This window comes from Solea solea, chromosome 13, assembly GCF_958295425.1.
Source record: "Solea solea chromosome 13, fSolSol10.1, whole genome shotgun sequence".
In the NCBI taxonomy this organism is placed as follows: Eukaryota; Metazoa; Chordata; class Actinopteri; order Pleuronectiformes; family Soleidae; genus Solea; species Solea solea.
The window spans coordinates 28252842-28280673 of NC_081146.1; the positions used below are offsets into that span (position 1 = coordinate 28252842).

At 38.6% G+C, this 27832-nt stretch overlaps 1 protein-coding gene across 1 annotated transcript in view; it reads left to right on the top strand.

The window, feature by feature from the left end:
- Positions 1–25908, top strand: part of agmo (alkylglycerol monooxygenase) — a 57251-nt gene extending 31343 nt beyond the window's left edge. Inside the window, exons 10-13 of the mRNA XM_058648719.1 lie at positions 2013–2129; positions 6047–6129; positions 8427–8532; positions 24861–25908. Of these exons, the coding sequence (XP_058504702.1) occupies positions 2013–2129; positions 6047–6129; positions 8427–8532; positions 24861–24941 (387 nt within the window). The 3' untranslated portion in view covers positions 24942–25908. The remainder of the gene's footprint in view (positions 1–2012; positions 2130–6046; positions 6130–8426; positions 8533–24860) is intronic.
- The last annotated feature ends 1924 nt before the right edge of the window (positions 25909–27832 follow it).

A 27832-nucleotide genomic window follows, 5' to 3' on the forward strand; every position in this document is an offset into this window, starting at 1 on the left:
CTTTAAGTGCAGTCTGCGGAATTAAAACCGCATGGACTTTAAAAAGTGAGCAGAGAGAAGAGAAGTGGAGGCTCCAGCTGAACGCCCCGGTGGTTTAGCTTTGAAATAACGCTGATGGTGTCACACAGTCGCTGCCCTCTTGCCTCACACTTTTTTTAACGATGTAAATTGGTCGCCTTAAACTCAGCGGGGGCGACTCTGAACATGGTCAGAGCTGGAATATGATTGAAATATCTTGAAAGGAAAAGACTTGTTGTGTCGACATCTGATCGTTGATATCTGACGGTGGGGGGAGAGAGGAGGAGGAGAGAGGTGTTTGAGCTCTTTGAGATTAAGCAGCAGCAGCAGCAGCAGCAGCAGTGTTGTTGTGCCTGAATATGCACAGGATGGAGAGGGAGGGGGATCCACATGTGGTGCTTTGGTTCTGCAGAATCCTGGGAACCCCCCCCCGCTCCATATTCTCAGACTGAGAGACAGGAATCTAGGATTGGCTTCAGTTTTCCATCAGTTTGGACATGAAGCCTCTCAGGCCTGAACCTGTGATCAGTGTGGATGTGAGAGCAGTCAGATGTCTTCAGCACTAACAGATGCACTCGACTGTGTTCACGTGTAGGAAGCTGAAGAAACAAAAGATCTTTTTTTAGAAGGTCGTTGGACAAATGTGACCCTGTTCTGACTCAGATTTGTCTCTCAGTTCAGGCTCTCATCAGAAACGTGGCTGCCAGTTTGACTCTTTATCTCAATGTTAGACAGACCGAAGTTTGTAAAACACTCACTCTTCCACGCCAAAGTCCAGAGAGAAAATCAGTGATTTTAGGAGCTGCTGGTCTACTGCTGCCTCGTGTGGTCACTTTGTGTCACTGCGTTCAATCTGAACAAAGACTTTCAAATTAGAGATGGGCATTCGATAAAATGTTCTTCATCGATCGTGGGGAGAATTAACGATCGATCTTCGATTAATCGTTAATATTTTTATATTAAAAATGCAATGAAAACCCTGACTGTCAGTCCAGCCGCCGAAAACACCTGCTCTGAGGGGCCTGACATCGCCGTGATGCACAGGTACCTCAGAGCCAACTGGGCAAGCCTGGGGAACCTTAGTCCATTCACGTTCCACCTGTTGGAGTGCAATCCAGGGGTGGAGGAGCCACCCTCACAAAGTTCTGAAGTTCTGTTTCCATGCCAGCCTCGCATTGAGTGGTATAGTGATCCCCAAGCCAGAGACCTGGGACTGGGAGCCAGAGACCTGGGACTGGGAGCCAGAGACCTGGGACTGGGAGCCAGAGACCCGGGACTGGGAGACTCCCCTTGTCTCCCTCAGCCTCTGGAATTGTAAAAAATTAACGTAATCGACAAAATTCTTAATCAGTCTTCGATTCATTAATATTAATTATGCCCATCCCTAGTTCAAATGCTGCATTAACAAAAAAGACATTTGAACTTATTGATGGAGGCAGCATTGGATCAACAACTCTGTGTGTGTGATGTTAAAATCACTGGTTTTCTCTGTGAGGTTTGGTGTGGGAGAGTCAGTGTGTGCGTGTGTGTGTGTGTGTGGGAGAGTGAGTGGTTTTACAAATGGAGTTTAAAACGGTGAGATAAAATCGTGATGACAATCATACGATGTCATAGGTGTAATAATGTGTAGATTTATTGGAAACATATTTTGTTAAGTTGTTGTTTTTCCCTTTGTCTACCACTTTAAAGGTCCCAGCATTCACATTTGAAGAATTTCATTTATGATATTTCAGATATCAAGAGAGTAAACGGTTAAGAAAGGCATACAGAAGATTAACAATGGTCTGTTGCTGCTGCTTGTCATGATTTTATTTTTGTTTTATTATTTTATGGCTTGTAATTAAGTTTAATACACACAACACTGACCGTGTGTCATCATGTTACAACTTTAAAATTGACAGATTTGAGCATTTAGCTGAAAATAAGTGTAGTTTACTGTAAAGAGAACGTTTCTGGTTATCTGGTGTAAAAAACAATATTTTCTATTTGTGTAGGTTACCGGCAAAGAAGTTCCTCATAATCCCAGCTGGTCACTGCACTTACAAGTTTACGTGGTGGCACATTTCCTGCTGGTGGTGTGGACGTACAATGACCTGTTTGAAAACCAGACGGTACGTATAATATACCGCCACTTAAGGAAAATGTTATTTTCTTTATTTTGACTGGAAATGTCACTGTAGGTACGTTAGTTTGATTGGAATAGGAATCAAAGGGCAACAGTTGAACGATGGTTTATTTTTAATGACTTAAAAAAATCTGATGTTTTTACTTTTATTAGTAGTAAAAAATACAGAACCACATATGTGAAATGAAACCAGAGAAAGGGAGAACAGTGATGGAGTCAAACAGCTGCATTTAATGAATTTATCCAGCGATTTTATCATTCTATGTAAAGCTAAAGTCTACAATATCCATGACTCTTTATCTCACTGTGAGACTTGTCAGACTTTTCCGACAGGAAACTGAAGTTTGGAAACCACTCACTCTCCCACACCAAAGTCCACAGAGGAAATCAGTGATTTTAGCTGTGGGGACACAGGAGCTGCTGGTCCTCTGCTGCCTCGTGTGGTAACTTTGTGTCACTGAGGTCAAATTTAACAAAGGCTTTTTTAAATGCTGAAATCTCAAAATAAGACATTTGAACTTAGTAATGGAGGCAGCAATGGATCAACAACTCCTGTGTGTGTGTGTGTGTGATGTTAGAATCACTAATTTTCTCTATTGACTTTGGTGTGGGAGAGTGAGTGGTTTACAAAGTGACACAAATTCAGTATAAAATTCTTTTAAACAGTGAGATAAATGGTGACGACAATCATGAGAAATCATAAGTGTAATAATGTGTAGATTTGATGAGAAAAGTATTTTGTTAAGTAGCTGAAAATCGAGGTCAGTGTGCTGGTATGTTCATGCTCACATGAAGGATGACAAGGTGGTCCGCATGGCTTAATTTAAGACTCTGTGGTGACGTGTTGTTTGTTTGCCAACATTATTTTCACCCACTGATGCAGTTTGTTGTGGTGGAGGCTCAGTCCTTTACTTAGCCTGTTCTATCTAACATCAGGACAGAATGACGGATCAGCCTTCCTCTGTACAACAACCTTTGTCTATTATTTTCCACTCGCCGGGCCAGAGGACGCCCTTCCTCCTCCTCTACCTCCTCCTCCTCGTCCTCGTCTAGATACATAACAAATAAAAAGGAGCAGGTCTCCGCAGCAGTTATCTTTGGAAGGCGTTTTTCCCGAGGCATAGTTTTGGTTAGCCAGAAAGTGCCGTCACGCCCAGCCCCTTCAAAATAAAACAGCCTGTCTTTTTGTGATGACTACCTTCATGGTGCTCCTTCAGTTGTGGTCCCCCCCTCTCTCTCTCTCTCTCTCTCACACACACACACACACCTCCCTGCTGGTGAATGAAACAGCAGCTGGTGGTCCGGTCCAGCAGTGAACACAAACGCCTTAATTGTCGAGTCAACCATTTCCAAACCCAAATAACCTTCAGGATGCAGCAATCAGGACTTGGATGGGAAAAAAAGGACCAAAGTGAGCTGAACTGCACCGACAATAAATCATGTCGCCGTTATATATTTATCCCTGCATGTTTCGCCGGAGCCACTTATTTAGCCTGACAACTGATGATACACTGCCCAGGGCCGGTTACGGGCCTTCACGTTAATTCCAAGCCATGAAAACATGGTTATTTCGAACAAGTGAGAGGCTACTCTTCAATTACATCACCAGCACACAAACGTATAGGTTTTTATCACAGGCTTCAGCTGCTATTAGAGGCAGAGAGAAGGCAGAAGTGACCGGCGCAGCCTGTCCCGCGTTTTTCTCTCAGTGTTAACCTCGTGAAATGTGTTTAGTTCTGTGATTCGTGTGGCGTTAAAGACTCTTCAGCTAAAGTCCTCTGTTCTGCCAGGGCCTCAGAATCAATACATGATTTGTTTTTTATGGTTTTTGTGATTGATTTTATGCAAAACAACAGTCATTCTCCTGTCATATTAAAGCAACACCAAACAATTGTACGAAACATAACTAACAAAACGAGTGTGAGGAGTGTGACTGCCTGGTGTTCCCAAAACACAGCAGGTCCTTCCACATCTGAAATAAAAAGGCTTCTTCTAAGGTCACAAGAGCCACACAAGCTTATGTTTTACACTTCAGTTCAATATCTGCCAATAAACCCTGCTAAATGTTACACACTGGACCTTTAACGCTGTCCACTGTATGTCTCTCAGGACGGAGGGTAATTCCAGGCCAAACTAACAGCTGATAATGAGCAGCTGATTATTCTCTGGGGACAAATACAATAACAGAGTCTCAGAGCTGCTTGTGGCTCAGTGCTGCCACCACATGTTAACTTCCATGTCTGTCTCCGGACGCTGCGTCGCTAAAAAAATGAGCATGGTTTACACAAACCACTAATCCTGTTCTGCTCCCTCTGGAAGTTACAGTTAACTGGTCGTCCAGCAGAGGGCGACTAAAATAGCTTGTAATTCTGATTTGATTTGATTTTTCTGACAAATTCATGATCATGATTTTAAATGATCTTCTTGTTTAAAGGGAAGCAGTATTTCTTCATGTCAGGTTTTGGCATTCTTTCTAGACATTGTGTTCTACTGTGACAAACTAGAGATTTTGAGAGGTATCTATGCAAGACATGGGCGGAACTAAAAGTCAACTTTAAGTTCCGCCCACTTGTAGTCCCGCCCCCTCTCTTTCAGTTTCCGTAATCATGACCTAACCCTAACTCTTATCACGTGACACTAATCTGTTTTTACTCTTTTATTTTTGGCTAGACTCACGTGTGATTCTGTGATCCTGCTTTAAGTTCCGTCCACTTGTAGTCCCGCCCATTTGTACAGATTTTATGTTTATACCTTTTATGTCGCTGTGCCTTTAACTCTGGAAAGCAACCTGATGTGACAGACTCTGCCCGACTGTGAATTGTGGGTAAAATGTTGTGGTGTGTCCTTCAGCCTCCGCCCCCGTCCACTCACGACATGCAGATACGTTCACATAACCTCTGATACCGACGTCCATTCTGCACTAGTTACGCTTGTGTGTTAAAAATAGCTGCATGTGTAGCCTTTGAACTGCGATGAAAACTGCTTTAATAAACTCTGACAGAGCCGACTCTCGTTTGACGGATCCAGCTCAGAAACCCCCTCCCCCCTGAGTTTGATTCACGGTGGAACCAAAATCATATCACGTTTCTGCGTCTCCCATGTGAGGCTGTCCGATAATTGGGCTCTTATAGGGGAGTTTATGGATTACAACGCTTGGATAAACACACAGACGTAGTGCTGTATTCTCGTCTTCCTGTGCTGTTGATGTTTTCACACACACACACACACACACACACACACACACTGTACTGTGTGTTTGTGTCCCTATGGGTTTGAGCTGCATGGGAGCAGTCGTTGAGATTCTGGCTGTTTGTGTCTGTTTCTGAGTGTCAGACAAATGTAAACCTAAACTGACAGTTCACGACGTCCTCGGGAGACACCGGGATTCCAGCTGCTGCCGCTCCCTGGCCAAGACTGTAGGTTAGAGAACACAAATTACACCGTACATCACCATCTGTGTGTGTGTGTGTGTGTGTGTGTGTGTGTGTCCCACATCATTCGGAAAAGCAAAGTTTTTTTTTTGCTCCAACACTGGTTTTGGCTCCACTTTCTACCTATCAGGATTCAAACTGCCGTCTCTTCCACTGTGGTCGTGCCCCCTCCTCCTCTCTCCACCAGTCAAGGCCCATCTGGGATGATTAGAGTGTCTATGTAAACTAGGTGTGTGTGTGTGTGTGCCAGTACACTTATACTCTGAAGGTCAGACATGTTTTGGTTGGCGTCTCCGAGTAAACAGTCAAACAGCCAAGCTGCGGTTCTTTACGAGCGCTCTCCCTGTAAGGTCTCCCGTGGCCGTAACTTAACCAGCCGTGATATTGATTTAAGGTTTAAATTCTAATGTATTTTTTCCCGCCGACCGCATTTTCTCATGGCGCGCAAACGCATCTCTCTCCCTTTTTCTAGATGCTGTCCCAGTTGGCCGTCCTTGGGATGATCGGCTACGTCCTGCTCACGCTCACCTCTGTCGGTTTCATCCTGGACCAGAGGTACAGTGATGCATTTGCATATTTGATTGGAGTTTGGAAGATTGTCCTTGAAACTGACAGAGTTTGGATTTAGAAGAAATCTGTGGGGATCTAAAAATAAAAGTAGAGGTCAACTCGTAGTGGACTTTTAAAGGCTGATAATAAAAATGTCTTCTTTAATTTTATCACGAGTAGCAACTACAACTTCTCCAAAACAACAATACTAACAGGAAGTAGTCACTTTTGCTCTTGAGTAGGAGTCAGGATTCCGGTACAGATCGAGGAGTAACACGCAGTACATCTGTGTCACGAAATTTCCAAGGTTCACTGAATGCACCTTTATGCTCAACACACTGTGCAAAATCAAAATCTGCATCTTATTTGTTTCATGATGTCTTTAAACAGCTGCTTTTTTATTATAATAATAATAATAATAATAATACTTATGAAAATAACTTCTTTCCATGATAGAAAAATAAAACAGTACAAATGTAAAACAAAAATCACACAAGTGATTTTTTTAAGAGGTCATTTTAAAATTTGAAATGGGTTTTGCTTCGGACCAAAAAGAGCCCAGGTCACACACCTGACGATCTCAGGTTACATTCTGACAATGTCTTATATATATGTATGTATGTATGTATGTATATTTATATATGATCAGGAGTAACATGTTTTTGAAAAGCCGAGATAAAAATCATTTAATGACACATTTTCATCAAAAGCGGCCTTTAAATAATTACTGTAGTCTTTAAATCCTAAATAATCTACTTTAGTCTTTAAATAATAAATAATCTACTTTAGTCTTTATATAATACATAATCTACTGTAGTCTTTAAATAATACACAATCTACTGTAGTCTTTAAATAGTAAATAATCTACTGTAGTCTTTAAATATATAATCTACTGTAGTCTTTAAATAATAAATAATCTATTGTAGTCTTTAACAATAAATAATTTACTGTAGTCTTTAAATAATACATAATCTACTGTAGTCTTTAAAAATAAATAATCTACTGTAGTCTTTAAATAATATATAATCTACTGTAGTCTTTAAATAATAAATAATCTATTGTAGTCTTTAACAATAAATAATTTACCGTAGTCTTTGAATAATACATAATCTACTGTAGTCTTTAAATAATACATAATCTACTGTAGTTTTTAAATAATAAATCTATTGTAGTCTTTAAATCCTAAATAATCTACTTTAGTCTTTAAATAATAAATCATCTATTTTAGTCTTTATATAATACATAATCTACTGTAGTCTTTAAATATTACACACTCTACTGTAGTCTTTAAATAGTAAATAATCTACTGTAGTCTTTAAAAATAAATAATTTACTGTAGTCTTTAAATAATACATAATCTTCTGTAGTCTTTGAATAATACATAATCTACTGTAGTCTTTAAATAATACATAATCTACTGTAGTTTTTAAATAATAAATAATCTATTGTAGTCTTTAAATCCTAAATAATCTACTTTAGTCTTTAAATAATAAATAATCTATTTTAGTCTTTATATAATACATAATCTACTGTAGTCTTTAAATATTACACACTCTACTGTAGTCTTTAAATAGTAAATAATCTACTGTAGTCTTTAAATAATAAATAATTTACTGTAGTCTTTAAATAATACATAATCTTCTGTAGTCTTTGAATAATACATAATCTACTGTAGTCTTTAAATAATACATAATCTACTGTAGTTTTTAAATAATAAATAATCTATTGTAGTCTTTAAATCCTAAATAATCTACTTTAGTCTTTAAATAATAAATAATCTATTTTAGTCTTTATATAATACATAATCTACTGTAGTCTTTAAATATTACACACTCTACTGTAGTCTTTAAATAGTAAATAATCTACTGTAGTCTTTAAATAATATATAATCTACTGTAGTCTTTAAATAATAAATAATCTATTGTAGTCTTTAACAATAAATTATTTACTGTAGTCTTTAAATAATACATAATCTACTGTAGTCTTTAAATATTAAATAATCTATTGTAGTCTTTAAAAATAAATAATTTACTGTAGTCTTTAAATAATACATAATCTACTGTAGTCTTTGAATAATACATAATCTACTGTAGTCTTTAAATAATACATAATCTACTGTAGTTTTTAAATAATAAATAATCTACTGTAGTCTTTTAAAATAAATAATCTACTGTAGTCTTTAAATAATTAATAATTTACTCTAGTAACAAATGATCAGTGTTTCCACATAATGGGCGGAGTCAGGGTGTTTATGCTGTGTCATTCATTCATTCATTCATTCATCGTCGTGTCCTCGCTCTCAGACCGTCGGCAGCCATGTTGGAGATGCTGCGCTGCGTCGTCATGGTGATGATGCAGTGGAGCGGCTACATGAAGCCACCAATGCCTTCACTGGCTGTTCCTATAGAGGTAAGACCAACCTGCAAGTGTTTGAAAAACTAAAACTACCTAAACCTAAACTATTTTGATCATCCATTAATGGGCTCCAGTGATTTTTCAATATTTTAAGCAAGTGATTTTTCCACTTCTTAAATGTGAATATTTTCTGGTTTCTTTGCTGCTTATGACAAAGAAATCATTAAAACTGAATAATGACAGAATTCTCTGTTTACACAAAAATCATGTCCACATAACGTAAATTATTCTATTTTAAAGTGAAGTTGTTGGATGGTTACATTAAGGCACATATGTCAGAGTCAAGGCCCGCGGGCCGGATCCGGCCCGTGAATGAGTTGTCTCTGGCCCGCGGGATGATATTTAATTACTATTAAAACTGGCCCGCAGTATTATGTGCCCGCAGCACCATAATACTACAAATCCCAAGATGCACTGCGAGTGCATTGGCGCGTACCGAGTGCCCGCAAGCGAGCGCAATCCCGCGTCTTCTCTTCATGAGCAGCAGCACAGTCACAGTGGAGGACTAAACATCGCCGTCAGTTTTCATCTCCCTCTCCCCCAAAATGGCAAGGTAGAAGGTAGACGCTGAAAACAGGGGGTTCCAAGACAGGTGGGAGAAGTAAAAGGAAAGCCTGTGTGTCTTGTGTGTGGAGACAGCGCGTCTGTTATGAAAGAATATAACTTAAGAAGGCACTATGAAACATCAATGAAACACACAGACGCACAGAAAGACAAATCTTGCCTAAGAAATTAATGCAACTGTTTTGCACTTTTTCAAGTTTGCACTAACTTTTCTAATTTTATTATAAAAGACAGACATTGGTGAGGATCAGAACAGCACACTGATTTGTTTTTAATGCATGCTGTTTCATTTTTGCATTTATCTTGCCATTGAGCTTTGAAGGAAAATTACATTTAGCTGTTTACCTGTTAAAAAAAGAAGAAGAAAAAACATTTTCAATTTGTTACTGAAAGAGCCTTGAGAAAATATTGCAACTGATTTTATTTATGTTTTGCTTAATGTAATTTAATGATTAATGTTAAGTGCAATATAGGCTGTGTTATTGGTATTGGTTCAATATGTGCAATAGTTGCAAGTTTTAATAAACATTGAACCAGCCCGGCCCTCCACTTGTACCATTTTTTTTTTATTTTGGCCCCCCGTGTATTTGACTTTGACATGACTGCATTAAGGGTATTAGACTTATTAGTAGTTATAGTTAGGGTTAAGTCAATGTAATGTCCTCTGAAGTGATGGAAACCAGACGCTGTGTGTGTGTGTATGTGTGTATTTATATCTTTGTGGGGACATTTTGTCTGTGCTCCACGACTTTAAAGGCATTTCTGGGAGTTAAGACCTGGTTCTAGGGTTAGGCACTTAGTTGGTGTGTGTGTGTGTGTGTGTGTTAGCTTGTTGCTAACTCCTGTGATCTATGAGTCCAAATTCGTTGCCCAATTGACCACAAATTTACAGCTCTTTTCTGTCAGCCATGACTGTAGATCAGGGGTCTCAAACTCAAATGACCTGTGGGCCACTGACTGTCTCATCTGGTCACTCGAGGGCCAGTCAAGTAAAAAAAAAGCCCAACTTTTTTGGGAAAAGTAACAGTTGCGGTGGACGTTCAGCTCAAAATGACATCAATATGCCGTATTAATTCCTTTTTTTATATGTACTCTTGCCTCGTGTGAGCTTTTCTGTCTTTTATCCATTATTCTGTACAGCACTTTGGTCCACCGTGTTTGTTTTGTGCTTTAAAAATAAAGTTGAATTTTGAATAATCATTTTAAAATATAAGTGATATTGTTTGGAGGGCCACACGAAATCGATTGGAGGGCCACATGTGGCCCCCGGGCCGCCAGTTTGAGACCCCTGCTGTAGATGGTGTCTGACCTTGTTGCGTCCCCCTCTCTCTCTCTCTCCCTCCCCCTCGCTCTCTCCCTCTCACTCTCCCTCTCTCCCTCTCTCCCTCTGTCTCTCTCTCGCTCTCCCTCTCTCTCTCCCCCTCTCTCCCCCTCGCTCTCTCTCTCTCACTCTCCCTCTCTCACTCACCCTCGCCAGCGTGAAAGAGAGTATAAATGGTGTGGACGCGCTCAGTGGGAGCTGATGAGATTTGCACGTGAGAATCTTTTATTGTCGTCTGCCTCCACATCTGTGCTGCTCAGGTGTTTCTGCTGTTTTTCTCACCATAAAGTGGAGATTGAAACTGAATCATCATCTTTATGAAAGCCTCGTCCTAAAGTGACGCGTTAGTCCTGATTTATGTCTCACATGCCGCTCGGTCGTGTCACTTTAAACACACAGTCATTAGACTACATCACACAGAGATGAAGAAGTGTCTCGCCTGCAGGTGGGACTCATTCAAATGGTTCCTGACACATTGTTGCCCTTTGTTCACAACTACAGCAGAGAAAGAGAAAGAGAGAAAGAAAGAAAAACACCCTTTACAACTTAAAGGTGCTTTTAATGATATATGTGTGTGACGTGTGAGGTGAACGTGCCTCTCTTTGTTGCAGATGGAGGGAGGGAGGGAGGGAGGGGGCGTGTTTTGAAGTCGGGCCAATGAATTAACAGTCACTTGAAATGGAGGAGAAATTTCACATTTAATTGTATTCAGGCTCATGAGAGCGAACAGTGTGTGTGTGTGTGTGTGTGTGTGTGTGTGTGTGTGAGTGTGTGTGAGTGAGTGAGACCACAAAGAAAACTACAAAAACCGGGTCGTTTGTGGTGCTTCAAACCCAGTGGTGTGATATACTGCACCCTTAAAGCTCACAGTGGTATTTATAGTGGCTCTGGAGATTTCCCTTGTAAAGCTGCAAGCTTGACCTGTAAACCAGCCCAGCAATCACTCAGACCCAAAACCACGTCTGCTGCAGACGAGACCAGCCTGAGAACTCTGTGTGTGTGTGCGTGTGCGTGTGCGTGTGCGTGCGTGAATGAGTGTGAGTGTGAATGTGTGTACTCGTGAACCAGTAGAACCCCAGAAGGGACTTGGGTGTTGTTACACACTCACAAAGAGGGGACTCCACGTTGAACAGGGGACGTGTGTGTTTGTGAGAGGGTTGAATGAGGTTGTAACTGTGTGTACAACTAGTTAGTGTTGTCAGATTTGTTTTTTTTGTCCAGAAACTAAAGTTTGTAAACCACTCACTCTCCCACACCAAAGCCCATAGAGAAAATCATTGATTTTAACATCACAGCACACAGGAGTTGTTGATCTACTGCTGCCTCCATCACTCAGTTCAAATGACTTATTTTATCACTTTGGTGTTCAAAATCATCCACTCAGATCGACTTCAGTGACAGTAACTGACACGAGGCAGCAGTAGACCAGCAGCAAACTTCACTTTTGAGCAAAAAGATAAAGCAGCACACATTCATGTAAAATATCATAGATGAGTAATTCTCAAAGTTTGGAGAAAATAACGATCTCTCTCATTAGACATTATATTAAGATAGAGTGAGATAAAAGGTGATTTGTTTCATTTTCTACACACTCAAAATTCCTCAGCTCCACTCCAATCACATACCTTGGTATATACAGTCAGCAGTATTTCAGATTTACCACCAGAGGAATCTTGTGTACCACTGGTGGTACATGCACCACAGTTTGAGAACCATGGTCAAAGACTAAGCCAGTGTAGGTTTTATTGACCTTCAAATAATTTACAGCATAAGTCACAGTCGCAGTTGTGTCAGGTCCATGTTGGTGACCTCACCTCGTTCTCTTTAAAGCACTATTGTCTGTTGTTTTTTCCGGGGTCAGATTTTGTTTCTTAATATCTTAAAATCTTAAAACAGTGTAATCATATTTTTATAAAATTCTATATTTATACAGTGTATAATAGCACAGGCTACAGGACATGGTCGTTTGTACATTAGTACAAAAGTCCTGCTTCAGAGTTTTACCGGAATCGTTTTAGACAATTCTAACAGACAGTACAGTTAATAGTAACTATAATTTCACAACCTGCTGCTCAGAATTATGACAGTAGATCAAACTATGATTATTAGATTTGATTGGACGACTGTGGACTTTAGACCTCTTCATTAAAGTGATACAAGCTTGTTTAGCAACTTCACATTTGACCTAAATTACAGCTGCCTCTGCTCGATGAGGCCATGTCCTCTCGTAAAGAACCCAAAGGTAGTGACTGATACGGTTTGTTTATATAGTTGTGTAAACTCAAAACAGCAATAAAAGCTGCCTCATGGTTGGATGTCATTTTTTACGGTTATTGATTGATGACTTTCTGTCAGTGAAATGGTTTATGATTCTTCATTTGACACCATCATCAGATTTTTAGTTTGTACAGGTTAATGATGAGTCACGGAGTCCCACAAGGTTCTGTGCTTGGACCTTTACTAGTCAACCTAAATATGCTACCTCAAGGAAACATTGTCAGGAATTGCTCTATATTTATCCACTGTTACGCTGATGATACACAATTATACTTAACAAATCAACAAAAGCCTCATGAAACAAATCAAGTCTGTCTTGAGGACACAGACTCTCTGATATTTCATTTGTCCCTTGTAGGCTACTGTAACATGGTGGTCCACATTATTGGCGATGTTGCATGTTGCACCTCACCCTTCCCTTTTGGAGGAAGTTTTGGAGAACCTATGTAAACTTCAAAAATGCAAAAGATATTTAGTTTGTCCATTGTGGGCTACTGTAAAAACATGGTCGCCAATGTAGAACTGCTCCTGCTCCTGATGTCCTTGTTCTGGAGTAAATAAATACAGCAATTCATATAATAAGGTGATTGTACACGTTGTCATGGAGTGCCACAAGGTTCTGAGCTTGGACCTTTTTCTATTCAGCGTACATATGGTACAATCTCTGTAGACATTCATTTGTGAATTTGGCCTAAATAAATTAATAAATAGCCTCAAAGGTCACCTGCATGTTCCATCTTCGCCCATGTGAACGTGATAACATAATAAGAGCAATAAGTGTCTCAGTATTTATCTAAATCAGCGTCTTTATATCACAACAACCTGTCAATAATGATTTGACTTGTGAAAACAGGTTGTTTTTTATTGCAGTGACTGTTGTTGTGTGATCTGGTTTTTCTCGGTTATGTGTGTGTGCGCGCGTGTGTGTGTGTGTGTGTGTGTGCTGAGTGTCACTCAGGGGCCATCTGTGAAGTTTGGACCCTCATGATGTAACTCGTGGTTGTAGAAGTGTGTGGGGCCTCTGGGCAACAGGGAAACACATCACTGCATGTGTGAGTGTGAGCCAGCAGCAGCTCTCTCAAAATCCAACTAGTTTTAGAGAAGAGGAAGAGAAAAGTCTTTTATACTGAATCTCAGTAAAAAATCTACTTCATTTTCCTGATGTACATTTTTATTATCTGCCATAAAACTGTTATCATTTAATGTTGACTCACCACAACCTATGACATTGTTCAAATCTGTTATTGTGTGCTTCTTTAGAAGCCATCAATACAGATGTTTGAGGTCCGGCTTCAGTTCACCACAATAAATGTCATAAAATCTTAGCCTTCTTTAGTCAACAGTATTTTAAGAATATAATTAGTTCTTTATCCCAATGTTAAACAGCCTTTTTCTTTCTGGAAACCAAAGTTTGTCAACCATGCACCAAACTCCATAGAGAAAATCTGTGATTTTAGCTGGCGGGGGTCTACTGCTGCCTCGTGTGGTTACTTTGTGTCACTGTGGTCAATCCAAATGAAGGATTTCAAATACAGAATTAACAAAATAACATATTTGAACTTAGTGATGGAGGCAGCAGTGGATCAACGACTCCTGTGTGCTGTGATGTTAAAATCAATCGTTTTCTCTGTGGACGTTGGTGTGGGAGAGTGAATGGTTCACCAGAGTCTTTGAATGCACCTTGTTATCTGCAGAGTTTGGTGTGGGAGAGTGAGCGAGTTAAAGAAACTTAATACGTACAAGACACAAACTGGAAGTAAATCAGTTGTGTGAACAGGTTTATTGAATATTTAGTACATTACATTTTGGAATTTAGCTTTTTTCCCCCCTGGTTTACAATATTTATTTGTTCCAATTTATTTGTTTCTTTGTATATTTTCCTGATTTGAGCCTAAAACGAACGAACAGAACCAGAGCTTTTCAAAATACATAAACAGTCACAATTTCACTCTGTTGGCCCAAAATCAAATAGAAAAATAATGAAAAGCACATATGTGTTCACCTGTTTTCAGTTTAGTTTTGACTTTTTTTGTCGTTAAAAATCAGCAAAATACAATAATAAAAATCCAAAGATGCTCTCAACATTTAGTGTCTGTAGATGTTCCCCTCGTAATAAGCCGTTTTATTAGCTCATGCGAGCAAGTGTGACACTGGAGAAGCACGTCTAAATCTACATAATCCCTTTAAATCGGATATATAAAGAGAAGCCATTTAATTTGTTTTTCAAAAACCCACTGGATTTTCCATCTTTTCATCTTCTGGGCCGAACGCAGCAGAGAGCTGTGTCTGACAGACTTCTGAAGAGGGAAAGACAAATGCTGCGTGAGGTCAGAACAATATTATCAAGTTCATGTCAAACACAAAGACTCAAACTCACCACTAGGTGCCCCCCCCCCCCCCCCCCGCGCGCCGCTGTGCCTGCCGTGAGTTGGCAGATAAGACAGCAGAGAGCGAGAGGTCGCCGTTATCTCAGAGGGTCGCTTCCACTCGCCCGGATCTCAGGTGTGAGAGGTCAGCGACCCCCAGCGAGGAAAGGAATGTGCGGCAGGCGAGAAGCGGCAGGTTTTTCTCAGGCTATGGAGAGTTTTGTGAGCATGACATCATCATCATGAGAGCTCACTGGAAAGGAAAGGAAATCTCCTCCCACGGAGAAAATGGAGGGATTTGAAAGAGAAACTCTGGGTAGGACTATTCCGTTGGAGTAAACAGCGGGGTGGTTGAGCGTACACAGTGTGAAATATTATCACTCCGTGTGCAGGGGATCGTGCCCGTCAAAGAGTAACCGCTTGGTTTATGTTGTCAAACCACTTGCCAGGTAAAGCTATGGAAATCTAACGGGCAATTGGCCCTCCGGGGGTTTCTGGAGCGGTGTTTGGTTTGGCTCTGGCGAGGTTAGTCTCTCTGCGGCCAGCGTTGACTTTCTTTTGAATTTCGTCTTCCTTATTTGTGCTTTAATTCATGGGTGAAACACAACAGTGGAGCGGTTTATGACGCGGCGTCCGAGCCAACGTGTGAACCGGACTGAACCTGATGAAAGCTGCTCTGCTACTTCTTTTTCTGCTCTCTTTTTTGTTCTTTATACCTTATTATTTCTCTAAAAATCCACTCACACACACTGATTACACATTGGCAAAGCAATCCTGATACAGAGTTTATGTCACAGTTGATCAAAGTTGAAATATGGTTTGACTACAAGAAGTTAAAATGTATGATTGTTGGTGGTACCTACACCAATTTTGGCGTAAAGTCAAATTTAAAGGGTGGTAAAAAAGTTAAACGTCAGTTTAAGTCTATGATATCTTTAAGAACACGTTCACGTCTTTTTCTCACTGTTAGACAACAGGAAAGTGAAGTTTGTAAAGCACTCCCTCTCCCACACCAAACTTCATAGAGAAAATCAGTGATTTTAACATCACACACACAGGAGTTGTGCTGCCTCCATCACTAAGTTCAAATGAGTTATTTTGTGACTTAGCAGGTGTTGATGTCAATGCTGAATGTCTGAACGTCTCTTCTCTATCACATGTTCAATTGTCATTAAAGTGCAAACGTCTTTAATCAGATATTTTAACGTCTGTTCTTTGTTTTTCTTTGGTTATAAGTTGTAAAGTTAACTCTTACTTTTCTCCACTTTATTATTATTGTTGTTGTAGAGCGTAGTTTTGTGTATTCATGACCTCCTCTCTTGACCTTGCTCTTCACATCCTGACCCTGTGAGTGAGCGTGTGTGTGTGTGTGTTTCTGTTACACAGCGTGTGTTTTCACTGTCTTTAGTCAAACAAACTCAAATTAGGCAGCAGATTGTCCGTCAGTGGACAGTATTTGTTGTGCTGGCTCAGATGGCAGAGACATTCCTCCGTTTGTTTAGCTGATTACAGCCGTAACCATTTTGTGCTGCATTCATTACACCAAATTGGCAACAATGATTACTGCCTCTTACCCAGAATGCCACACATGTGGCAAGAGCAGCACACAACGACTTCAAGAATAGTTGGCCTGAGACTCTGCAGTAGGAATGTTTTTATAAATACCCTTGCATGGATGAAAGGAGTGAGGGTAAAGATCCACTTATTACAGGCCCTCAGAGACTCGTTCATCTGTGCTGTTTCTCTGAGAAACAACATTACTCTCATCCACCATGGATCTTCTCTGTGGAAGCACAAACATGGCTGCCAGTCAGGACAGAAGGCAAAAACAAGACTTTAGCCTCACATAATAAATTTAGGGCCTGTCTTAAGTCCTCGCGATCGTTTGACTATTTTAGCTGCCGTTAAAAAACCTTTTCTGACAAGAAATCCATAATGGACCACTGTAGAGCTGACCCTGCTTAACATCAATACAAAAGGCTCATTCTGAGATTAATGGGAATAAACTTTTATGCAATTTTGTGATGATACACTATAAGAAATTACATTTTTTGGCCAAATTTAAACTTTTCATTTGTCACGTAAATTTCACAGACTGGACCTTTAAGTGAAAACATGGCTGCCAGTGATACAAGACAAAAACAAACAAAAACAAACCAGCTATTCTTTTTTGCTACTAAACAAAACCTCTCACACCAAAGTCCAGAGAGGAAATCAGTGATTTTAACGTCACACACACAGGAGTTGTTGATCCACTGCTGCCTCCATCACTAAATTCAAATGTCTTATTTTGTGATTTCGGTGTATGAAAATCTTTGTTCAGATTTACTTCAGTGACACAAATTGACCACACGAGGCAGCAGAGGACGAGCAGCTCCTGTGTCCCTGTGAGCTAAAATCACTGATTTTCTCTGTGGACTTTGGTTTATAAAATTAAATAAAAATATACACACAAGCATAATTCTTAAACTGCTGTAGACTCAGAGAGGCTGAGATTTTATCAGGGGAGTCGTTTTTTGTGCGTCTGATATCATGTGTACCAGCAGGGGGTGCACACAGCTGAGTGTCAGTGATGAGGTCTACAGTAAGTTTGGACAGATAAACAGTTGTCTCATGTTTTCCCTGAGGCGTACTCGTCACCGCTGACCTTACATGAGACTGTCGTCAATAAAGACACATGTGAACACCTGTAAACACCTGCTTGTTTAAATCAACATATAGTCACACCCTTTTTCACTCTATCCTGCTCAGCGTGTCCTTCCTGTGTCTCCTCAAACAGCTCCAGTATCTGCTCATAATGAACACACAGGAAGTCCTTTTGTGTGTGTGTGTGTGTGTCCTGTTGAAGTGCATACATGTAGGTGAAGTTGTAGAAAAGTGACACTGTTGCTGCTTTGGACCATCCACCAGGACCAAAGTATTTGTTTTCCATGTAATGGAACTTGATCATTTATATTTTATTCATTTATTAGTTTATTTAACATATAAGAATCCAATGTTCTGCATTAACTATTTAATATAGGTAGGAATCGCCAGAGACGTCACAATACGATATTATCATGATTTTGAGAGTAATTTTTCTCACAAATATAACAATCATGTGAAATGTACACATTTACACCCACCCAAAGTAAGCCAAATGTTCTTGAATGGATTTAAATGTTCTGCCAGTGGGCTTTTGGTGGCTAGAAAACGTAAAAATAGCTACTTTCTGAATTTAAAGGTGACATCGAATGCTGGTATAGCACATATATGTTAGTTATGGAGGTCTACTTACATATATTAACTTGTTTTCATGGTTAAAAACCTCCCAGTCGCTGCAAACGAGCCGATCAGAATATCTCCTCACTGACGCTCTCGTTAGCCGCGCTGTTTCAGACCAAAACCACACCCCCAGAACGTGGACTGTGTTGTGATTGGCCAGCCAAAGAGTCCCACTGTTCTGTGATTGGTCAGTTACCTGGAAGTGACGTCATTAGCACGTCAGCTCTCAGATACACAGCTCCCCCTCTGGCACGGTGGACGCTCTGCATCTCAGCAGCTACAACGAGAGTAGTTCTTCTTCTTCTGCGGTTGAATGTACGCAACCGGATGTGCCCGGACTAGTGCCCGCACCAGGAGGCGCTACGGTGGTGAGAGGAGTGGTGAGGATTTCTGATGACATCATCAGCATAGGGAAGTGCCAATCCGCTTCACAGAGCCCAGGAAAACAATACAACACTATTTTCTCAGCAGTGGCTGAACTGTTTGTTCTGAAACTGTAGGGTTTCATAAACGAGGGAATGACACAGATACACACACAAACGCAGCGTTAATTGGAGCTTCCGGTCTATGTCCCCTTTAATATTTCTTAAAATAAGGGAAAACTGGCTAAAAACCATTATTTCAACTGAACATGTTTCCTTCATCTCTTATGACAAATCATCGTCATTTTATGACTTCATTTAATTAAAAAAATTACATAATGTTCCTTTAATGCATTAGATTTTTTTGATTAAAATAAGACTCCTACTTTTAGATTAAATTCAAATAAATTCACATGAATTGACTTTATCCTAAACCAGTGGTTCTCAAAGTCTGCGTCCCCAAACCCCCCCTGAACACATTTTGCAGAACTTTGCCAACATTTTAGTCAAGATTTATGTTTGTATGTTTAATTTAACATGAAATTATTATAGTCTAACACACTCTTGTCACAATGTCTCAGGTGATTTGGGTCACAATAGGTTTGTCATCTTTAAGAAAAGAGAAGGTTTTGGAAACTCAGTCCCAAACTTTCCTCACATTATGTTGGAATGTTCACTTTAAACTGAAAACTCAACAAAAAAATGGGCAGAGAGCAGGAAAAAAGAACAGGGATTAGATGATTTCTTATAACGAATAAACCACAATCTTTATTGTGGATGTAGGAGGAGGAGTTATTATGATTATTATCATTATTAGCAGGTACTTTCAGTGGTTTATTTTCACTTATTTAGCCACGTCCAGATGCAACAGACTAAAGGACTAAAAGCTCAGAAGGATTTTTCAATCCAGTCGTGTCCAGGTCGGAGAGGAGAGGAGAGGGAGTCCTGGAAACATCCCATTACAGGTCATATATCACATGCCTGACAGCAGCCATTCTGCCGTGTTTTCATTTCAATCACGAGTGCAGCTGCTTTGGGGGAAACGGACGAGGCTCAGCCACGGTTTTTAACCCGCTGAAGGCTGAAGGACGGAGAGAGACGCAGAGAAAACTTCATGTCCATCATCATCATTATTAGTGTTAAACTGAGTTTAGTAGAACAAAGGAAATCTTCATGAATAAGTTAATTTATTAAGCAGCATTAGATTTAGTTTGGTCACATGGATCAACACCAGAGTGGATCTATAGACCCTTTCGAGAGCTACGTCACAGAAATGTGCGAGTGCAGTTTGGGGTCAGAAAACACACTCGTACCATATATTTGTACAGAAATCCAACACATAAAATGTCTACTTGTAGCGTAGTTGGCTGTGAAAATAGAACCAGCAATGGTGTTCAGAATCCCTCCAGGATCTCATCCTTTTCAAAAAAAATAGACGTTGTCTGTGGCTCCAAGCATTAAAAAGAGAAGACTGCTGACAAGTAAACTTTCCTTGTAATACTTGTATGTGCATAGACTTTCTCGCATGTACGGGCTAGCTTTATCTCCAGTACAAACAGCAGTCTGACCAATCTTTGCATAATACTCAGCACACTTTTAGAACCTTGCCCGAGTAGGTACTAATACCTAAACAATATTTAGATATTGTTTGCGAACGAAAGAACATATTCAGAATTATTCAGTGGAGGACAGTGTTTGTATACAATGAAAGGGTCTATAGTTTGTATTTATTTAGCAGAAATTAAACGTCCTTATCTCCAGGTTGTACCTCTTTTTATAAATATATATATTTAAATTATTATCTTTGAATATGTGATTTATGTTGTAGTTTTTATGTGGTGCCAAAGACATTTTTCCACAGTGTTTACAATAAGATTTAAGATAAGATAAAATATAATAATCCTTTATTAATCCCACAACGAGGGGAAATTAACGTAATTTAACACAATACAGCATAGAATAACAACTTAACATAACATCACATGTGATAAAACAAACATATAACACAACATCACATGTGATAAAACAAACATAACACAACATAACATAATGTAGCATAACACAACAGCATAGCATAGCATGATAAAACACAATATAGCATAGCATGGACATAGCATAACATGATATAGCTTAGCATAAAAAACAGCATAATATAACATAGTATAGCATAGCATGTATTAAATACAGTATATATGTACAGTATATTATATAACATAACACAATAGAGCTTAGCATGTGATTTACCAGAACATAATATAGCATAGCGTAAAACAAAGTAGCCTAGCATAGCCTGATATATCTTTTTTTCTGAGTAACTCATTTAACAACAAACCGTGCAATAGCTTAGCATACAGTATATAAAACTTTAAAATGACTTTGTGCAGCAGATTATTTTTAAAACATGTTAAACTCCTTTACTTTGACAACTAAATTGAAAAAAAATCAGTTTTTATGTAATCAACCACAAATCTCACTGTAAATCTCACTGTAATCTCACTGTAAATCTCACTCAATCTGACCCAAAGCAGATTGTTACTAAAAATGAGACTCTGCTTTTTTCGCCGAGTAAATTAATCTGATCTAAGAAACAAAAAAAAACCTCCAGGAACCACACATTTGAGACTTTTTACACACACACACATATATATTTCTACACAACTACCCTTAACCAAGTCATTTCTGCCTCAGACAAAGTGAGTGTGAGTGAATTTGCTGAGCTCTTCGCTGCTGTCTGCTTATTTGTAGAAGATCAAACCCGCTTCCTTCCACGATGTAATCTCTCCCACATGGATTTCCTACCGACTCTGTTCAATTGTAACATAGAGGGGCAATTGAGGAGAAGTGGAAACAGAGGTAGGAAAAAAAGGTGCCTTTAAGATGCGGCTGTGATAGGAACCAATGTCTCTGTGCTTTCAGTCTGTTGCAGTGAAATGTGATTTGTGAGGCTCTGCCAATCATCCTGCGCTTCACTCTCCATCAGCGTTCATCGCTGTAATCCCACTCAGTGTGGTGACTAGACTGAAATATGGAAGTAACACTGAACTTATTTGGTTGATTTTCACGTGTCAGCTGAAAGTGATCACACGACAATAAAGGACTGTAAAAGCACTATGTCAAATATTCACTCACAAAGCCAAGAAAGATTGCAAAAATCTGCTGTTTTAAGACAGCATTGTCTTACCCGGTGTAATGTAGCATAAAAGAAAATATAATATAACAGCACAGCACAGCACAACATGGTATAAAGCAAAGCATGAGATAACAAAATACAGCATCAAATTACATAGCATAGCATAACTTAGTGTAGTATAGAAAAGCATGAGACAACAACATAGCTAACAATGAAGCTAATGACAACAGAGCTAACAATCAATCAATAAAATAAAATCAATCAATAAATCATTATAGGCTAATGGCAGCAGAGCTAACTAAAAGTATACTTAATTCATTCATTCATCGTTAATTGAGTGAGTTTTTCCATAATTAAAACAAGTTTCTATAATTTTCAGCTTCTTAAAAGTGAATATTGTCTGGTTTCTGTGATTTTTCAGCTTTGAAAACTGAATCTTTTCTGGTTTCTGGGATTTTTTAGCTTTGAAAACTGAATATTTTCTGGTTTCTATGATTTTTCAGCTTCTTAAAAGTGAATATTATCTGGTTTCTGTGATTTTTCAGCTTTTAAAAGTGAATATTTTCTGGTTTCTGGGATTTTTCAGCTTTTAAAAGTGAATATTTTCTGGTTTCTGGGATTTTTTTGCTTTTAAAAGTGAATCTTTTCTGGTTTCTATGATTTTTCAGCTTCTTAAAAGTGAATATTTTCTGGTTTCTTTGCTTCATAAAACAAAGAAATCATTCAAACTGAATCATTTTTGTTTTGCGGTACATTTAAGAACATATCATTTTACATTTTACAGAAATAATGACAGATTCATGGATTATGAGAATAATGGTTAGTTATCCAATAGTTAGCAGTTCTAAAAGGAAAGTATGTCAGTGTAAATGTCAGTGGATGATTTTGATGGTCAGTAGTCGTTATTATAAATAATTCTTCCCGTGTCATTTCTGTAAAGTCTGTTTGCCAAGAATGAAGAAAAACTTACAGTCGGTAAATAAAAGGATGACAGAGGCGTTAAATAAATAAATAAATAAATACATACATATATAAAGGAGGAGGAGGGACATGTTTTCAATCAGGCTTGTATTCTCTCGCTTAGTGGACAGGAAGTGGTCAGAGCAGGTGAGAGAGATAGGGAGTGTGTTACACTCACTCTCTCTCTCACTCTCTTTAATTCACTCGTTCACTCACTCACTCTCAGAGGAGAACAGCTGCTATGTCCAGGAGGAAACATGACTTTTTTTCCCATCAGTGTTTTTGTTTTTCTTTTTTTCCACTGTGATGGACAGTGAGCTGGTTTTGGCCGGAGTTGTGATGTAGGATGTAGTTTATGGGCCAGAACTCAGCAGCAGAGGGAGGAAGAGGAGGAGCGGGCTGTTCTCCTCAGGTCCCCAGTGATGGCGACCCCGCTGACCCTGTCCTGAGAGCGTCCAGGGAGACGACCTCACTCCTTGACCTCTGAGTTGGCTCTCCACGTCGTTCTGTGACTAAAGTCTCGCCGTTTTCTTTCAGCATCACGACGTCCACGCTTTTTTTTATGTCAGAATTGTTGATGACACAATAAGTGCTGATTATAAAATTGAGAGATTAATTAATTATGATCTCTAGATAATTAATCGAATTAATCTATTTTTTAATCTCACCTTAAAATTACTTAGAAAATACAAATATAAAGTAGCCTGTCGGTGGCAGACTTGTTCTCCTCCAGTTTAGTTTGGTGAAGAGCTTTGCTATGGCTCGCTAAATTGCTAACGTCTTCGCTGCTAACTTTAGCTGTGGCTGCACTCGCGACTGGGTGCTTTGCATTGACGTGTTAGGCTAAACTCGAGCTGCTAACTCCTATCACTTTACCTTTATTGATGTGCCGTCAGGGTTTTTGAAATCGCATACAGAAACAGTAAAGTTAGAGATAAAAAATTTGATTAACGGGATTAAAAAACAACACGCTAAATATGACTGTAATTAATTAATCACAATTAACGCGATCATTTGATACACAATAGACACAATAAAGTGGGGACATAAACGTCATAAATTATAATTGTCTTCAGACAAATGTGGGTGTGATTGTTGACGTTTGAAATACTTTGTCTGAGGTCGTAGTTCTTTTCTGTGTCTTCATTGTGGTTTTCCACATACTTAGTGTGCACTGTGTTACCGGACTGCTCCTTGTCAGTTTATATGTTACATATTTTTGGCCCCTCCAGGCCACCGTAGAACGCAATGAATGATGCTAAAACAGCATTACAGCACTGCACACAGGTCAAACATAGGTACTACATCATTTTTGTGTGAATGAAAACGTTTCTTGAAATGAAAATTAAAGAAAAGTATGTCTCAGTGTGTGTGTGTCCATGATTCAGCAGAAACATGGTTTGATAAATGAACACATGAGTCGTTAATGAGTGATCGTGAGTCCAAACTTCACTGTTTGCCTTTGTACTCCAGAGTCAATGACATTTGACCTTATTCACCCTCTTTTCTAACGTGACATTTTTTTATTGAAATGTTCTAAATGGGTTTGTGTCTTTACTGATGTCACTGTTTAAGGGTTTATGTGATTGAATTCATGTTATTCTACTCTTTATTATTCTATATTCCTTTATTGATCTCACACTGGGGGGGAATTCACTTGTTGCAGCAGCAGAAGGGTCAGAGGTTAAATACAAAAGTAGTAAATAGTCCAATCCATATCAAAACAACACCTTTATTTTGAAATGACATCAACATTTCATCATAAATTGTATTATTTCAATGTCTTTTTCTCGAAAAGGGACTTTTAATTCACTTCATGACCAAACTGAGACCCTCAGTGACCCCCAGATCATTTGACCCCTGATATAAAGTTTAATATAAATAATATAGAAATGGACCAAGTAAAAACAACTTCCTAGTCAAACCCCTCTGTTTGCACTTGTGTTGATTTTGTACCCGTATTTATGAATGAATACAATAAAATCTTATTAACGTTTCAAAAACATTGGGTTTAAACACAGTTTCATAGCTTTTACAGCCTGTATTTTAATCTGTGTCTCTCCGTGTCTCTTGTCCAGGCCTTTGTTGCCCTCTCTCTGCTGTTCTGGGCACTGCAGTGCGTCCCTCAGCTGCTCAGCATCAGGATGAAAACCAACTGAGTGAGAAATAGAAATAGAAATAAAAATAAAAAAACACCTTACCTTAAGCACAATTTGTATTGTTTGTTGCATCAACTGCACAAAATGTGTTTTTAAAAAAAATCTTTACTTGTGATTATAAGTGAGATCACCTCATAAATTCCTTCTTTTTTAATAAGACTAAAATGACATGAATGTACTAATCAATGTGTGTTGATATTTATATTATGTATTATATTAAATGACATACAGTTTACCTCTAATAACAACGATGTCTGTTTATTTTACATTGCATTTGTAAGATTGTACAAAACCAGTCCAAAAAATATGATGTTTGTTTTCAGCATCTTTGGATTCGCTCCTGCATGTCTTGAACACTGAAAAAGAAAAATGTGGTAAAAAAAACCCTCAAATTAAATTGGGTTAAACTAAGCAAATTAAAAGTAATTTTGGCAGGGTTGCCCACCAATGTTTTTCACATGACCCTCCAAGCTTATGAAAATAACATTTATTTGATTTGAATGTGCGGATGCTCTTGAATATACTCTAATGAATTTTCAAATCAATATGCAATATCTCATGAATCGTATGTCACAAATGATTTATTTATTCATGAACAAAGCATAACAATTTGTGTGAACGTTCAACCGACAGACAAGAGATTTCAATATTAATTCATTCATATTTACATAGATATAGATATTTAAAAAAAGGTATTTTATTTATTTTAACAAATTATGATGCCATAATATCAGGATTTTTAAAGAGAAAAAAGAAAAAGGAGTTTACATCTTACTAATAGTTTACTTAGCTTAATAGCTTACATCACGAAAAATCACGATCAAGAACATCATATTGATTTTATATTTGTATATTGGGGGGAATTTAAAGGTTCTTGAGTCAGTTTCCTCTTTTTCAAGGGGATGTTGTTTCTCTGTCAACGTTTGTGGAATGTTTTAAATAAAGTTATGGTTAAAAAAAAAAATCAGTCAAGCGCACCTGTTTTCAATAATAAGCCACGCCCCAAACAATTCAAGCTTTCGCACCTGATTTGCTGACCATTCAACAGAAGTGTTGACAGCCACACCAGAGGGAGAGGAGATGCTGACAGATCACAGATGTAAGTTTAACGTTACTTTGTTTCCTTGTTTCCTCACTGACATCAGTCTTCTTCTTATCTCTTGTCTTTAATGAAACGATCACAGTCACTAGTTTGCAGCAACAACGCAAAACTGCTACAAACCCCGGACAGGTATTCATGGACGGACTGAACTGGATTCGGTTTGCTGGCGTGAGTAAAACAGAAACTCATCACAACCCGACAGAAACAAACACCAAACACACTTAACACTTAAATGTAAGTGTACAATCAAATTTTAACACTTTGATTTTTGTCATATGACATTTGAACAAATATTTAATTAAACATTTTGTTTGTTATGAGTATCAAGTAAAACCTGAAGTGGAGCTCCACTGAAAATTACTAAGTGATGAGGAAAAAAACCCATGTTAGTATTTTGTAACTTATTGAATGGTGTATTTATGTATTTAAATAATTAAAGGGCGCCGCTGTCCCTCAAGAGTCTCGCTGTCTCAAGCTTCGAAGCAGACAGTGCAAGTTGTGTAAACACACAAACCCCTGTGAGCGATCAATCAGCTTTACAGACCTGTAAATGACTCAGGTTGTTTTACTATGGTGCTACATTGTACCGGGATGTGCAGTAAAAACAAGGAAAGGACAAGTAGTAAGTTCCCATCATTTGCCAGTCAGAGTTTCAGAGCGGTGCAAGCCTGATGCTTGAAGGCTAAGCTAGGCTAAGCTTGTTTTGAGTTTTGGAGAAGACACTAAAGACATGGAAAAGCTGGAAACTCAGAGGGTTCACGGTCTTCACACAAAGACGTCACTGAGAGGTAAGACTGAAGCTAAAACTCCACTCTATTTCTACTCACATTGTTTACGATGTCATATAGTTGTCGGCAGTAAAGCGACAACATTGTCCAAGTAATGTTTGATAGACAATTATACGTACGAAACATAAGTAAACTGATAGCGGAGTAAAGCCACCTTGCTTTCGCTTGAGAATAATGTAAATAAATGTTATCCATATTTGTTCAAGAAGTCAATGTTTTCACACCACGGTCATTTTCAGTGTGTACTAACATCTAATGTTGTTCATAGCCTATATAGACAAAATTAGAATGTTCACAGCTAACTCAGTTGGCATATTTTGCTGAAAGGTTTGTTTCCTGGTAGAAAGTCAAATCTATGTTCATATTTCATGTGTAATTGTATTTTTTTTATTTTTTTTACCTTTTTAGGAGCATTGTTGAATCAAGTCTTGGAGAAAATCTTCACACCACACACACCATCCAATGTCTGCTCCTCTTCCAGACACCTCCAGCTGTCACATCAGATTCTGTCGCCACTGTTTCATAATTTCTTTTAGATTTGTCTTGTTTATTTTATATTAAAACATTTTCCTTTGAATTATAAAGCTATATTTTGTTTTATTACCCTTCATTCATGTGTACACAAAAGTTCAACAGTAAAGACTCATAGAAGGAGGCTGAATAGTCTGCAGAGCAAGAGCCAGTTAGCATAACTGTTAGCAAAGATGGCGGACACTGTTTACATTCTGGGAATGAAGTCTCGTCCCCCTATGGGTGAGTCTAAAAAGTGCAGAACTGGTGTTTTAGTTTCGACTCAGTGGAAAACTGAGGGAGGGAAGCAATTTAAAAAAAAAAAAAAATACTACTGCTATTCTAGCAATACAAAGCCACCTGCAAATCGGTGGACTATCCCTTTAACATTTATTATGCAATAACTTGAGATTGATGATGAGATGAAATTGCATTTACTGCAACTGCTATTTCGAAAAGAAAAGAGAATATATATATATATATATATATAT